The following is a 16265-nucleotide window of genomic DNA, read 5'->3' as shown; positions in this document are numbered from 1 at the left end:
TAATTTCATCTCAGTGAGCGAACGACACATATGTGTTCCATGGAACGCATGAGAAATCACTGAACACACGCTGAAATTATCAGGGTTACAAGATTTGAAAGGAGTAGCGAGCTGGCTTCTCCGATTGAAATGCCATTAATCGAGTTAGTTTAAAAGATATCATTCATCATGGTTGTCGATAGAATCCCGCTCTTGCTTTGTGCACATATATCCTTTAATATCATTCTGGGCTATTACTCTTCCATGGACTCGAGTCTATGGAAGAGTAACAGTGCAGAACAGATCTATTCCAAAATAGATTTTTATTGAACACCCAACATCAATCCTTCACGAGTGAAGGATATTGAGAGTTAACAATTCATTCACTGCATCGTACGCTACAATGTTTTAACAGATTCAGCTATTTCATATGGATCCAATTGATCTTTCGAAACGCAATGATTAATTTTTGCTTAGACTCACGGATACTTTACGTCATAGTTAAACAAATATCTGCTTGAAAAGCAATCGGAAATGTCGAGTTTGCACTCAAATAAAATTCAAGAAGTATTCGATGTTATGTTTAAAATCTACAAAATATTCTTAGTGATTTCTAAGGAAGAAAGTATGAGAATTCTCTCGCTTTTTATTTGATCTCCTGCCAACAGCTTCAACTCTCTCTCTCTCTCTCTCTCTCTCTCATCCACATAACAAAAAGGGCAGGTATATCATCAGCAAGTTTTTATTATTGGATCCTTTGTAAACATGTTAGAGACATTCACATACTGAATGAAAGTTTCACAAAGTTGACCGTCTTGGGAATTGAAAGTGAAGTGCGTTGAAAACATTTTTTATGTGCTATTTTTTTTATATCCTGACACAATCTCCTTCACTGTCAAAGAATTCGGTTTCCCGCTTCAACGAATGATTGTACTAAAAAAAAAAAACGTTGTGAGCCAGAAAATCTTACAAATAACTGTCAGAGTGAAAGCATACTTGACGTTCTAAAGGAAATACTTGAAAGAAATGGATTTCTTTTTTTTCTCTCCTACTACTGAATTTTTTTTCTCCAATTGATATAAAACGAAGTTGCAAAGTTCTCAGCACTGCAAGGCAAAGAATTTTTACACTTATACTACGAAGTAAACATCTGGTAACTATAGACCTAAAAATGCTTTTATAAACTTCATTGAATTTCAATGACGATGATGTTTTCATAATATTTTTAATTGAAGTGAACCTCGTCGAAGGAATCAGAATGTTAAGAACTTTCTATAAGTATCTGATCAAGATTTCATCAAAAGACGCCGCGTTCTTCAAATTCGAGTTTTTTAGGCTAAAGAGCTTTCGTTAATTTTGAATTTTTTTTTTTTTTATATTTCCCCAACTAGTTGCTAGCATCATCAATAGATGTTTGCAAGTTTGATGTAAACGAATTTTTTTACGATGGAAAAATGTCTACTTTTCTGAAGAATTGTATTTTCAATTTTCTGAAATTTAGCATTTGTAGACGTCAATGCTATAAAAGAAATAAGTTTGTGTGATAGAAGTGAATTGAATAAAAATGAAATGTGTGTGAAAATACTGTAAATATTTTTGCATACGAGGTGTTTCACCAAAATTTTCTGAAAGCAATAAAAATTTTAGTCATTTTCAGATTCAAGACAATATGAAAAGTTATCAGCAAAAATAAAATTTGGCTGTGATGGTAGCGCAGCCAAATTTTATTTTTGCTGATAAATCCTCCCAAACATGGTATCCAGGAAAAATATAAAAAATAAAATTATTTACGGCCCAAAATCAAAGAAATGTCAATTTAGATATCTGTGCATCTCTCTATTATATCGAAATAAATTTACGTCGCAACGTTTAAAGGAAAATTCAATGAGATATCAGGAGTCCAGATTATTGATGTTAGCCAATCTCCGTGTCTTTCTGACTAAAATGAGCACGCTAGCCCAGGTCGATAAGATACTCGCCTAAAGTACGAAAATCTATTTAGAAGCGTCGAAATTTAGATACCCGATTCGTTTTTGTCGTAATCTTTCTTGACGTGGGGGTACAAGAGAAACGGCGACAACATGACCACAGAAATAGATAGCTGCAGAAGCGAGTCCCACAACGGGAGGTTAGCGTACGTACTAACCTCTCGGTGAGTATAAAAATGCAGAAATGCCGAACGCTGCCGTATGGAATCGGCAGCAAACTGTGTGTCCTGGTCGAATTAGCCCTCGTATGCAGAAAATGGCCACCGTGTGACAAAAATTACCAAATGTAGTCCAAATCGTTTTGGGCCATTTTTGTACTAAAATGTGGCAAGAAAACAAGAAAAAAAATACTTCATATTATTACAGGGTAACTCTATTTCAATTACCACGGTACAAGAGGGATAATTGTTTTTTAATTGACACATTTTTTTGTTGGGGGGGGGGGTGTATAATTTTTTTGTGTGCTCTCTTCCAGTAATGATTTTTGAGTTATTCCAACTATTACACAAAAATTCCACTTTCTTTTTGCTGATAGTTTTTCATATTTTTCGTGAATTTTAATTCCATTTCTCTATTCAGTTTTTAATTTTAATTTTTAATTTCATTGATCGCGTGCTGCAGTCATTCACAAATCTGTTCAACTTTGTCGCAAGTATCATAAAAAATTTTTTAACTATTTTATTTTTACCTTCAAACGAACGGTTCCACATCCTCTGTGTTATCACTGAGCCATTTGTGATGGCGAAACCTTCACTGAGGGTTTTATTTAGTGCGGTAGCATACAACAACACAGCGTCATGGAAGCCCGTTGCAAAGATATTCACCTGAAAAATAAACATGGAATGTGAGGACTGCGCAAAACAAACGAGAGAAAAAGAATAAAATGATAAAAATACCAATCCATTTTTTTTGCATCTAACATGTAAGTTGAAGAAAAAAATTTGATTTCAGTAACTAGGAGACAAATGTATCTGATAGATTAAATAAAAAAATGTCTTACGTATTTCTTTTAATGCCGCTAGTTTATTTTGAATTGACAACAATAAATATTTTTTCCTCATACTGTATTTCAGCAATAACGATGCAAATCTTACACTTTTTTTCGTGTGAATTTATTTGAAAAAACACAACGATTATTGGACAAGATTTGACATGTTGTCTCAGAATCGTTCTATAAAGGTTTTGTTATAAATAAAATTATGGGAAAAAAAAGTGTTTTTCTGCATACTTTTACAATGTATGTATGCATATATATCAGCAGCAAAAAATATTCAACCAAATCTTCAGCATCTCTAAAAATGTAGAACAGCTGAACTTGACAGCAAGAGTGTGTGTTTCTTTCATTCCTTTATTTTCTGAGAATATATAATTTACACTATTGCGTTTGAGAGCTTCCAATAAAAACCAAAAAAAAAAATGTATATATATATTTGTTATCTTTATTTCCCCATGTATTCCCTAAAGATTCATTTTATGCATTAAGTTATTTGTGTTTGCAATTTATAATGTTAATTTTTTCACGTAAGAATTACTAATCAGATTTATGTCGATGAGAGGGATTGTAATCCAGGTCATTAACGAGCTGTTAATTCCTCTAGTTTAACTGCCATCTGTATTTTGTTTCTTGAGGCGTTATTAACCAGATAAGTGAAATATTCGAATCTAATTTTTGCAGTGAACGAGAAAAGTGAGTCATTTCTTTTATTAATTTGATAAGTTTGCTATATGCTACGAAATATAATTGAATCAAGATCATTGGATTAAAACTGTTTGCTCTATCATAAACTTTATACAACACATGTTTATAACTGAAAGGAAGAGACTTTCGCAATTCGATAAATATGTTTGCTTAATTCTATTTTCTATAAAGATGGATATATTTTGAGCATTCCGAATTAATAATTAAGTTTTTCATTTTAAATATATTATGAAAAGATTTTTAGCACTTAAAGGGTCTCCTAGCTTTTGTCATGGTGAAACAACTATGCTCTAGTAGAAATATCATTAAAAATATTGTTTAACTATTGATTTATTTCAAATTTTTTGCACATATATTTCATTGCATATGCTATCATATGCCAATAAAGTGCGTTATATCTCTAATCTCGAATAAGTTTTGTTGCAAATTTTCAAAAAATGCGCTGAGAAATGGGGTTTTCTAGATGTTATGCAGAAACGAATCTTTGCAAAGAAAAATGACTCGTTTTCTCCGGGAATTAAACCTACTTCTCCAAACACCAACTCTGGCCATATCATTTTATTGCAATTTCCTGTCATTAATGATTTGAAAATGAAGGCACCACCTATCGGTAGTCGCATCAACCTCGTTAGGGAAAATATCTTATCTATATTCTTCTGGAACCGTGGACCATGACGGCAACATTCACGGTAATGGACGAGTATCTTACCACCACGCCTCTCGAACATGGATACCATTGCATACCGGGCAAGTTTTTTAATTTCAAAAAATTCATTATTAACACTTTGCGCAAATAATAAAATAGCAATGACATCAATGTAATTGAATAAAAATCGATTCAAAATAAAAGAAACTGTTGTGTTGATAAAAGAGATACATTCATAAATGCTTCGGTTATAAAAAAAAATATTTAATTTTTTTATAACCGAAGTATTTATTCCATAATTAAATAAAAATATTTTTTTCAGTTTCAAAATATGGAATTCGGTTAAACCTCAATTAAACCTCAATCTTTTTCATAATTTTATGAACTGAACAGTTTTATGATCATTTTCGTCGCACCACGGTAGTTTCCTGCACACGAGGGATAATTAGACCGGGATCTACAATTTATTGCCGATTCCGAACGGCAGCCTTCTTTTGTACTCAATGAAAGTTTGGGGCGCTGACCCCTCGGTGTGTAACTCCCTGCGGTAGTGATCTTTTTCTGTGATCACGTCGCCATTTCTGTTGTACCCCTATATTAGGAAAGTTTTTGACGAGGACTAACACCGGGTATCGAACTCGCGACACGTCTAAACATCCTTTAGTGTTTTGGAGATTATCTTATGGACCTGGGCTACCGCGTCCAACAGTTCTATGTATTTTGAATCAATTTTTATTCAATTTCATTGATGTCATGATATTTTTTCATGCGCAAAAGTTTTAATAATGCTTGTTTTTCTAATTTTCATGAAATTACGTATTAGAGATATGTGAAACTACTTTGTACTGGTATAGGATAGCATATAAAACCATACACAATCAAATATATGTGTACCAAATTTGAAATAAATCAATGGTTAAATAGTATTTTTGATGATATTTCTACTAGGGAATGTTTTTTATCATGTTAAAAGGTAGGAGACTCCTTAAAACTACTGTGTAATAATGCTATTATTCACATATCCATATTTCGACAGATACGGAACACTGGCTGAGTGAGGAGATACCGATGTTTCAGGAAAAGAAAATTCATCTCTGCCCCCACGGGGACATGAATTTGTCCAGGGCAGAGATGAATTTTCCTTTCCTGAAACATCGATATCTCCTCACTCAGCCAGTGTTCCGTATCTGTCGTATTAACAAGGGAGAGTGACGTCTTTCGTCAAATATCCATATTATTAGTATCATCTTTAATGATTTATTATAACACTAATCTGTGCATTTTTCGTGCCTTTTATGATAAAAACCGCATTCCTATTTAAAGAGATGAACAATGGAAAAGTTGCGCTAAATTATTATTCATGTTAGAAAATGAAGAAGCTTTAAGATTGATTACTTACTTCTTCGTCAGCTCCGTAGTCGTAGTTGAACTCAGTGTCGGCTTTTTCGCGAACTTGTCGGACAAAATCAGGAAAGTCCGGGTTACTAGGTTCTTGGAAACCTGTCATTTGCAACAAGCCCATGAAAGCTCTTTGAGCCAACGTATTTTCATCTGGACTGGATGAAGCTCGAAACCACGGAGTCTTTAAATGTTTGCGCCTTCCGTGAAAGAAAAATGAATGCGAAAAATCGAAACAGATTAGATTTTGAACTCTCCTAATTAACTCTAACTTAATCCTAAGAATGTAAAAGCTTTAACTTGATTAATGAAGTACATCGCTTTTTAATTTTCCCCAGTACTTTGTCAAGACCAGCGGTTTAAGTCAAAATTTTTTCGTAAAAAAATTAAAAAAGTGAACTTTAAAGAAGCTATAATCTTCTTTCGTATACTTTTTCCCTTATTGATCTGCTTTAACAGCAAATTTACCTCATTTATTCTAGGTTTCAGATTCCCTGTCAAAAATGTTTCTTACTCATTTAACCATATTTTTATAGCTTTGTTTATATACTTTGTTAGCTTACTTACAAAACTGTAACATTATAAAATAAGTTTTTTTTTGTTACATTTTAGATCCAAAGTTGTAAATGCAGTGATACCTCTGCTCACGAACGCCCCAGCTTGCACATTTTTTGGCTAACGAGCGTTTCTTTCGTGATTTTTCCACCTCTGCTAACGAATACGGATTCCTCTAACGATGATTTTCGTTAATATGGATGCACGCGCTAGCATGAAACTGCATCATGAGCTGAATTTTAGTGCCAATCATCATCAGAATTACAGTTACTCGAGCCCGATTAACTCATGTCCACCTCCGAATCTTTTTCCAGATGTGCCTTCACTTCTCTTTCTGAAAGTTTTTGACCAACTTCATGTAAAACTATTCAGCTAATAGAAAATGCATTGAAAAGAAAGGAGCCTACGTTTTGACAGCACGCGTTCTTACAGTGCAAGACTGATAATAACATCAAACTTAACATTCTAGTCTGGACATTCTTGGAGTCTATTTTTTTCCATCTGCATGCATCAGACAAATAAATGGGCTGATCAAAATCAGAAATGGATAGGACACCTACGAAATCGACGGGTTGTGTCAATCTGGTGTTGATTGAGCACATATTGTAAAATACAGTAAAATGATCCTCAACAAATCATCTTCCTGTAAGTTCTTATTTATTCAATTTTTAAACTGTTCATTTCATCCTCCGGTCAGTTCTAGGCTGTTTTATAGCGCTCCTTGGTATTTCTCTCTCTCTCTCTCTCTCAAAAAGCTTATCTTCAAATGTTGGGCTGCACCTGGAACGAATTAAACGATTTTCCATATGCTGCGGAAAGATTTTTCATAGTGGAGCGAAGAGATACCAGTTCCAAGAATCGCGACGAGGAAGAAAAAAATGCATGGGGTGGAGGAAGAGGCGTTCCCGCGCATAGTAGAAGAGAATAGAGAAGATGGCCGGAGGGGTTCTGAAATGTAAGGGTGTGATGATGGCTCCGCAGAAAAGGGAGATAAAATAAGGGGAGGGGACTGACCAATCAGCAGATAGCGAAAATCCCCACCTCGATGTGAAAATAAACACCGTTGTTCGAATCCCACACCTTGTTGAGTGCCTCTTTCTCTTCCTCTCGAGTATGTGAGGCGTAGAGCCAAATTATGCACTGTTGTACCTCGTGGTCGCCTCACAATGTGTTCGGCCATAGAAACCTATAATAGAAATTGCGTTTCGGCTAACGAACGTAATTCCAGAACTAATTATTATCGTTAGCCGAGGTATCACTTTATAGGACCACCCAAATTTCATCTGTTGTTATTCACTGATGTGGCACCTGCTAATCTTTCTTAGTGACAAAAAGTGAATTTGCGTTGATATTTGAATAATGTATATAAATGTGTGTGTTCTCAGTGAACTCTTCAATATTGTGTTTTTAAAAAAATCATCAATGTACAGCAAGTCTGTATTATAATTATAATTTTAAAAGCGTAAGCTCCGAGGTGGATATTGAAAAAATACTATATTTTAAAGTAAAATTCTATTTCCGAAATGTGTAGCACTTGAGTTGAACAAATAGTTTTTTCTGACTCCAGTGCTTACGCCAAACGTAGTACCACACATTACCAAAGCCAATATGGTACAGTTAGTAAAGCATGATTAAATATTTGTATCAATTACGAAAAGCTTAGTGGTGCAACTGATTTATTGTAACAGTAATGCTCGTGAGTAGCAAAAGAAAAAGTTGTAATTGAAAAATCATTGTTTAATAACTGTTAATAAATTAACATCGTTATTATGTTTATATTCATTTATTATTGTTGATAAATTGTTTAAATCGCAATTCTTTTTTTCAATTTTTAACAACAAAAATCACCAATTTAACAGCTTCACATCATAAGATTTTGAGCGTTATTAAAACATCAAAATCAACGTGTTTTCCAATGTAAGAAAAATTGTCTTATAACTACAGTGAGACCTTGCCACAACGATACTCGATACAACGATATTTTCCAAGTGTTGTTTGGAAATGTCTATACTCTAATGTTAAAGTGCTGCCTCTCGATGAAATGATATTCTCTCTACAACGATAGTTTTTCTTGGTCCACAGAGTATCGTTATATCGAGATTTTATTGTGTATTTAATGTCTGAGGAAAAATTTCTCGGCCTTTGAAGTCCTTGAAATATTAAAATACATGTTTTTGTGGACAATTCAAGAAACTATCAACCCTCTATAGTTTACTCCCATAAAAATGTATTGAAGTATTTTTGTTAGAAAATACGGATGCAAATGGCTGCTGTTCGCATATTTTTAATTGGAACAATACAGGAATGTGATCAATTATAGTGGATCTTTTAATTAGCCGAAATGGTTAATTACGGGCAAAATATACAATTTGCCTTGATTTTAATGTTATTTTTATGAATAGATAAATTCTAGCTTGCAAAGTTGAATGGTCTTCACCTTGAATTATATTTTCGATCAATTTTGTGCGATTTCACAAATCTCTGAACGCGTAAAATTTCAGCAGCTCTCGGAAAAGACACCAACAAAGAATCAACTCTTTCTAGATAAAAAGGTATACTTATATAGCTGTATTTTGTACTGACCAAAACAATTGATAAAAGAAATAGGTATAATGGGTTTTTTTATCATGCATTTGCTATGTATATTGAAATATACACGGGACAGTAGAGGGTTAATATACCTTGATTCTAGACCGTTTTCTTCCAGAAGTTGTCTACACAGAACTCAATCGTTTATCTGTGTCTAATTGAATTCCACACGCAATCCATAAGATACATATGCCCAATTAGAAATGACTATTGATACCGAATTTCCCGCAATCTATACTCGCATAATACGCTATTGAGTTGACTTAAATGACAAATAGCTTCTGAAACAATATCGATTGCTATTATTGACGTATAATAACTCACAGTAAATGGACCCACTGCTAAGGGAAGCCGTAAACATCACCGGAATTGGAGATAATGTATTTGCCCTCGCCACGGAGGCACGAGTATTAGTTATTTGCCAAGACCACGAAAAGAGAAGCAGAACGAGAGAGTCAATACCTTCTATCTAATCCTCTTTCGCTTAAGGGTTATATCTTCAATAACACCAAGAAAATGACTTAAGGTCGTTACCTGCTAAACGAACAGCTTAAGACAAAGAAACGTGTCTCAAGAATACCGGAAACCACATCGTGTTTTTCTTCTGCCATTCCACCAACGTTTCTTTATTTTACCAACATCGTTTGATGAAAAATTATACAGCTCGTAAAATACATTAATGCATGTCTCATCAACAAATCCCTTTTCAATAAAATTCAATTATAGAACAACTAGAAAGCTTTCAAAGAAAAAGATTTCTAAAATAACTTAGCGTAAACGCTTTAGCGAAATAAATATTTTCCTTGAAGATTTCAAATTTTATTCATTCTCAAAGGACCAATTTTTCAATATGAAGACATAAATTATTGATGAGCTACAAAAATTCGTAAACGCCAAATTCATTTGAATAGCATGTCAAGTTCTAAAGTCGACACTGCTGGCTTGTCGTGTATATACAAATGTATTTATTTTCCATTTTTAAGTATAAGATTTATTCCGGAAAGATTTTTGTACGAGGAAATGCTACGAATGCCATTCAACTTTTAGGTCAGTAAATATCTTTTGACATATGGCTTTAATCAATTAATAGGTCCATAGTTAATTAGTTCTTAATATGAATAAGAGTATTTCATTTGTCTCAATTCATCATGACTAGGGCTAGGAATCGATTAAAAAGTTTAACTGGCTAATCAAAATTCCTAATCGATTAATCGATTGATTTATCGAATCTTAATCAAATAGTTTTTTAACCATATAATATTAATATGTGCTAAAAATATATTTAATATTTCATTCATTTCATGCACCTATTCGGCAGATGTAAACAAATATAGGAATAAATAAATTAATTAACGATTTTCACTTGAAGCAATTTAATATTATGCTGAACATAATTTTGTCAAAACCTAAAATTTCTACATTTCGATCGTGTCGTTTTTTTTCTAAAATCGATTATTTTAGAAAAAGTCATTCATTCAGAAACTACTTTCGATCATATACCGTGTTAGTTGTTTTCCTAGAGAAACTGCTCTCAAATAGTACGTGTGAGGAGAAGAACTGATAATTCCAAGAATACGAAAAAACGACTATTCATATAGTGGAGATAATAAATTTTGGTATTGTCTTCTATCTATCTATATATATATATATAGATAGATAGAAGACAATACCAAAATTTATTATATATATATATAGATATAGATATATATAGATATATATAAATTCCATCAAACTCAATTTGAAACTAAAATCTTAAGATTTCGTTGAATCGACTTGTCGAAAAATTTGATCAAAATATTGATTTAAATATTTCTAAATACTTGGTCATTTATCCAAAATGTTATGGTTAGGAACATTAATTTGTATGATATCTAATAGGTTTTTCAAACAAATCAAGTTAATTCACAAATTTTAATAAAAATTTTAATCGAATTTTCATCAGATTGATCAAGTCGACTAAGTCGATTAAAATTTTTAACCGCGATTAAAAATTGATCGATTAATCGATTAATCTTACCATCCCTAATACGCAACTACCAGCAACTTCTGTTAGAATTGTCAGATAAAAATCTTACTGAACTTGAGAAAAACGAGGTGTGGTGTTTTTAAAAAAAAGGAAAATACCAACAACATTTCACGGAACATTCACGTACAACCCGAATATGTTCATATCAATATACTTGTGTGATATTATTTTTTCAAAATAAGCATATCTTGTCTTTTTTTTAATATATATGAAATGTTTGAATCTGTCAAATATATAAAAGTTTGTCTCTGACCACTTGCCTCAAGGATTTGAACTGAAGCAGTTAGAATGATGAAATCCAAAACCACTCCAGAAAATGGTCGAACGTCGATATTTCACGAAAGTCAACTCGGAATCCAAGAACTGAATAACGTCTTTATATCGAAGCATTTCAAACGCAACGAAATCGAAAATGATAAGGGTAGGTAAGATAAATATACTAAAATAAACAAATATTTTCTGGAATTTTTTCGCAAATAGGAGCTTTTGCATGTTATTCGTCAAAACATACTAAGGATTTATCATATAGCTGAGATATTTGTAATATGTTTGTATATGTAGGTATATACACCATTCATACTTGAGGAGCAAAACAAAAAAAAAAAAAATAAATAAAGATAACTACTTTATTTCATAACAAAATTGACAGTCCACGCCGCTTAATATAATCACATCGGGACTCGATGTGATTATATTAAGGGATAACAATAAGCAAATGATAATTATGTCCAAACAAGTCCCGTTTGCGAATACGGTGACCATACATCCCGTTTGGTTGAACGGAACGTATGATAAACGTGTGCATTGGCAAAACAAAACAACCGTTCTTCATTCCCACATAACTATCTGTAAAATGTTCAATCGTTCCATTTTTTTATTATATATATTCTAAAACGGGATTCTTTTTTTTCCTTTAAGCTAAAATTTTGCATTTTTGTTGATCAGTCATGTGAAGCATTAGAATGAAAAACTGTCTAGTTTATAGTGAAACCTGTCTATAACGATACTATAGGGAACTAGAAAAAATATTATGCGATGGAGTATGGTATTGGTTCATTACGTTCCATGAAAAAGTGATAACGATACCCCAATATGATAACTCTAACCATGATTCTAATAAGCGGTGGTGTCGAATGTATATTTAAAAAAGAACTCTTTCGTGAAATTAAATAACTTCTATGGAATAGGAGCAAATAGGGTTTTTATCGGGGACCCGATATTTTTTCATAGACAGGTTATGTCGTTGTAGACAGTTTGAACATTTGCGCTATTTCCTTATGAATAAGAGAATTCCACCGGCACCAAAGAAAATATCGTTCTAGGCAGGTTTATCAGTATAGACAGAATCGTTATATGCAGGTTTATCGGTATAGACAGAATCGTTATATGCAGGTTTATCGGTATAGACAGAATCGTTATATGCAGGTTCATCGGTATAGACAGAATCGTTATATGCAGGTTTATCGGTATAGACAGAATCGTTATATGCAGGTTCATCGGTATAGACAGAATCGTTATATGCAGGTTTCACTGTATATCTTTCTTTCAAACCGAGGACAACTCCGGTCTATCACAATGAGTTGTGCCGGAAGTGTGAATGCGTGTATCTAACAGTCTGAGTGTGAATGCGTGTATCTAACAGTCTGAGTGTGAATGCGTGTATCTAACAGTCTGAGTGTGAATGCGTGTATCTAACAGTCTGAGTGTGAATGCGTGTATCTAACAGTCTGAGTGTGAATGCGTGTATCTAACAGCCTGAGTGTGAATGCGTGTATCTAACAGTCTGAGTGTGATTGCGTGTATCTAACAGTCTGAGTGCGTATACAGTGTTGTGTCTGATTTTTCAGTGCTGCCATCTATATTTCAGAAGTGAAGTGGAATGATTGAATATTTGCACCGTTTGTGGGCCTGCTGTTCTCTGTGGTGAGACTTTAACGGGGAGATCAGCTCGCATTCGAGCCTCGAATTTGGGAACTACAGAAAACCAACTTCAGCTGACCAACACTGTAACACCGGTGGGGTTGGGACCCCAATCCTCGAGATGCGAGTCCGTCATTATGGCCATACGGCCACCACAGCGACTAACACTGTGTAACACAAATTATGATATTTTTTTAATGTACACACAATACGTTTCATAGATCCCTTGATAAAGTCTCTCGGGAAAAGAAATTGGAATCTGGTCAACTGAAAGAAGCTGATCAAGAACTAAAGGAAAACGTTTCTTCCCGTTATGCAATTGCCTCCACTATAGGAAGGCCATTGCAAAAGCAGCTCCATAAGTATTGTGTATACCCACGCTGAGTTGGCTTCTGGCTACGTCATGAAACGTCACGATGGGCGATTCCATCTATCTTCTTTCGGTAAAAAGGTCACAGGGAAAAGGAACAGGTTGGTATTGTCTTTTTCGTTATTTTAGTGAGTTCCCCACCGTTTCCCCTCCTTGGAAAATGAACCCTCTCTTCGAGCGTCAAGGTCAGAGGCCAACTCAGTATGGGCATACAATATATGGATCACAGCGAAGAATAAGGACCGATTACGACATTAGGTACGGAAATGTCTGTCAACAAGGGAGGGAGAGAGAACACCTTCTAGAGCCCGATGGTTTCCCAAAGTGTGCGTGCTATTTGCACGCAACTTTGAGCCTATTTGCTCAATGTGTGTGCCTATTTTTGTTTCTAAGTGGATCTCTTATACGGGAAAAATATCTACCAAACTATATTCCGGGGAGCCGCTAATGAACCATCGGGAAAAGCAGCTGCGGGTGACAAGAGAGAGAACCAGCGAGACACAAAAGTTTGAGATTCTTACAGCCTGATAACAATAACTTACAGAAAAAAAATTAAGTTTGGTTAAGCTTTTTAGCTTCAGAATGCGCGAAAAAGCTTTCGACGGGGGAAAAAAAGTTCATAGCATGATTCATTTACTATAAACAAATTTTTCAGATTTATGGTATTGGTTTGTTACGTTCCTTGCAAAAGTGATAACGATACTCGAATGATAACACTAACCATGATTGTAATAAGCGGCATCGACTGTATGCTTAAAAAAAAAAGAGGAACCTCTTTCCTAAAATTAGATAACTTCTACGGAATAGGAGCAAATATGGTTCTTATCGGGTTTGCGATATGAACAGCAATAAAACTCTGACAAGAAGCATATGCAAATTTATGCTAATGGTCGAACAAAGAACTAGAAAAACCAACGAAGACATTGGAAACTGCTGGGAGGAGCTCAATAAGAAAAAAGAGAAACACACTCAACATCATAATAGGAAAACTTTTCATCGGAGTACTGAAATTCTCGGAGGTAATTTCCTATAACAAGGTGAAAACGGAATGAATAATATATTTCTTTATATTGTCTTCATTTTTATGCAGTAAAAAAAAAAAGGTTTTTCTTTACTATTAAAATGTGAATATATTTTTTGTCTTTTCTAGTAAATCTTTTTTACAGTAATATCGTAAGAGTTTTGAAACAGAAGAAAACTTTCTCAATTATATGTATTTAAATAAAATATATATTCAACGCATTGTGCTTATTTTATGATTTCGGAAGTTTTCGAAAAAATTGTAAATATTTTATTTCAAAAAGATAAAATATGAGTTCTATGATATTGAGAAGTGAGATAGATCTTCAATAAAGATTCAAGGGCGTATTGGGAGCTAAATTTTGTTTAAAAAGTTTAAAAGATAGCTTCAATGGTTAATGTTTGAAAAAATTCATAGAATTCCTATAAACTTGAAAATTGCAATTCATAATTTTTTCATTAACTACGTCGGAATCAGTTTAATGAAATGGAATATATTCCGTAGATTCTTCTGTGAATGCTGGCTCACTATTAACTTAAAATCTAATCACTGGAATGCAGCAATTTATACGCTTTGCTGATCTAAATAGCCAGGCATAATGCATAGCCTCAAATTCGACCCAAACATCTCTCGAGAATATTACCTAACGCCTGATGGATGAACCTGCATTCCGCTGCAGCTATATAATCGCTCATGGACTGCCGTGATTGAACTCATCATTGCTGAAATAACACAAATTGTTTTGCGCCTTGTATAGTCTCACTCGAAGCGTTAAAGCTAACTTGATTAAATAGTCACATAATCAATGTCTCAAGCATAAAGTATAATAGGTGAATTAATCCATTGAAGAAGCATTTTTATGAAAGTGAATCACGAATTCTTCTAAACATCTAAATATTTATGGAATAATTGAATTGTTCCAAAAAGGCTTCAGAAATTCATCAGATTCTGTTACACTAACGCAGACATATCGAAATATGTAAATGATTTCCAGCGAAACGATTTCATTTAAATTACGAATACGTAACAAACACAGAAAATGAGAATATTAATATTTCATTTGAATTTGAATACATATTGAAAGAATAAAGTTGCTAAGTAATCTAGTTTTCCTTAATTTTCACTGAGATAAGTTTGATGTTTATTTTAGAAATTGCACTTAAGATGGATAAATATTTGTTTTCATATATTTATATTGTAAATATGTATTAATTAGGGTTTTAACAGGAAATTTTATCCGCTAAATTAAATAAAGTTTGTGGATGAAAATTGTAATTAAACAAGTTGACTTGAACAAGAAAGATATATTTTAGTTTTATGCCACCACATGGTATTTCCGAATTGTTATTCTAAATACAAACATTGCACCAAAAATGTTCAGTGTGTGCTGTTTCTTTTATCCAGAATCGTATGGCTCGTTTTTACCCACAGAAAACGAGGCTATTTTCGTGACTGGTGCGTGTTTTATGAACACGAACTTCAAACTGGATGATTGGCTAAATTTTGTTACTAGTAGTGGATATAAAATTTTAAAAGATAATGGAATTGTGGTGTCCGATTGAAGACAAGAAATGATCAAAAGGATGGATGAATAAGGGAAAAAAAACGAAATTGAAGTAAAAAAATGAGATATGGCTTTTCACAAAAAAAAAAGACTTCAAGACTTCAAAACGAAAATGGCTTTGTTAAAACTCAAAAGGGACTGTGATCACGTCCACTGCTTTACGTAAATTGACTACGTGACTTGACCGTAGAAAAATGACCGACCAATTTTTTTTTGCCAAAAAAAAAATAGACCACTCTCGCATTTTTTGTTTGAATAAGAAGGTAGTAAAGGAAAAACTTATATGTGTACATAAAATGTTTTTGAAATTACTCCTGTTATCCTTCTGTGAACCAACCCACAACTTTATATTCTTACAATAAAATGACAGTTAATCCGTCAAAAAAAAAAAAAAAAAAATCAAAGAAATCCGTAAAATAATTTCATTATAAATTGCAAAAGAATGAAATCATTCATTATGCCAGGATTCATAATCAATGAATTGAAATGGATTTTTTTCTTATTTAAATA

General features: G+C 33.4%; 1 protein-coding gene across 2 annotated transcripts in view; it reads right to left on the bottom strand.

Annotated features, from left to right (window-relative positions):
* LOC149079944 (atrial natriuretic peptide receptor 1-like) overlaps positions 1–16265 on the bottom strand; it is a 184308-nt gene that overhangs the window by 76043 nt on the left and 92000 nt on the right. For both annotated transcript variants that reach the window (XM_089238842.1, XM_089238841.1), the window contains exons 3-4: positions 5712–5910; positions 2656–2791 (exon numbers count right to left, since the gene is read on the bottom strand). In XM_089238842.1, the coding sequence (XP_089094968.1) occupies positions 2656–2791; positions 5712–5910 (335 nt within the window). The remainder of the gene's footprint in view (positions 1–2655; positions 2792–5711; positions 5911–16265) is intronic.

This window comes from Pholcus phalangioides, unplaced genomic scaffold (assembly GCF_987345545.1).
Source record: "Pholcus phalangioides strain wild (caught in Gottingen) unplaced genomic scaffold, Ppha-v1.0 ptg000011l_1, whole genome shotgun sequence".
NCBI lineage: Eukaryota > Metazoa > Arthropoda > Arachnida > Araneae > Pholcidae > Pholcus > Pholcus phalangioides.
This window is presented reverse-complemented; position numbering and strand designations above follow the sequence as displayed.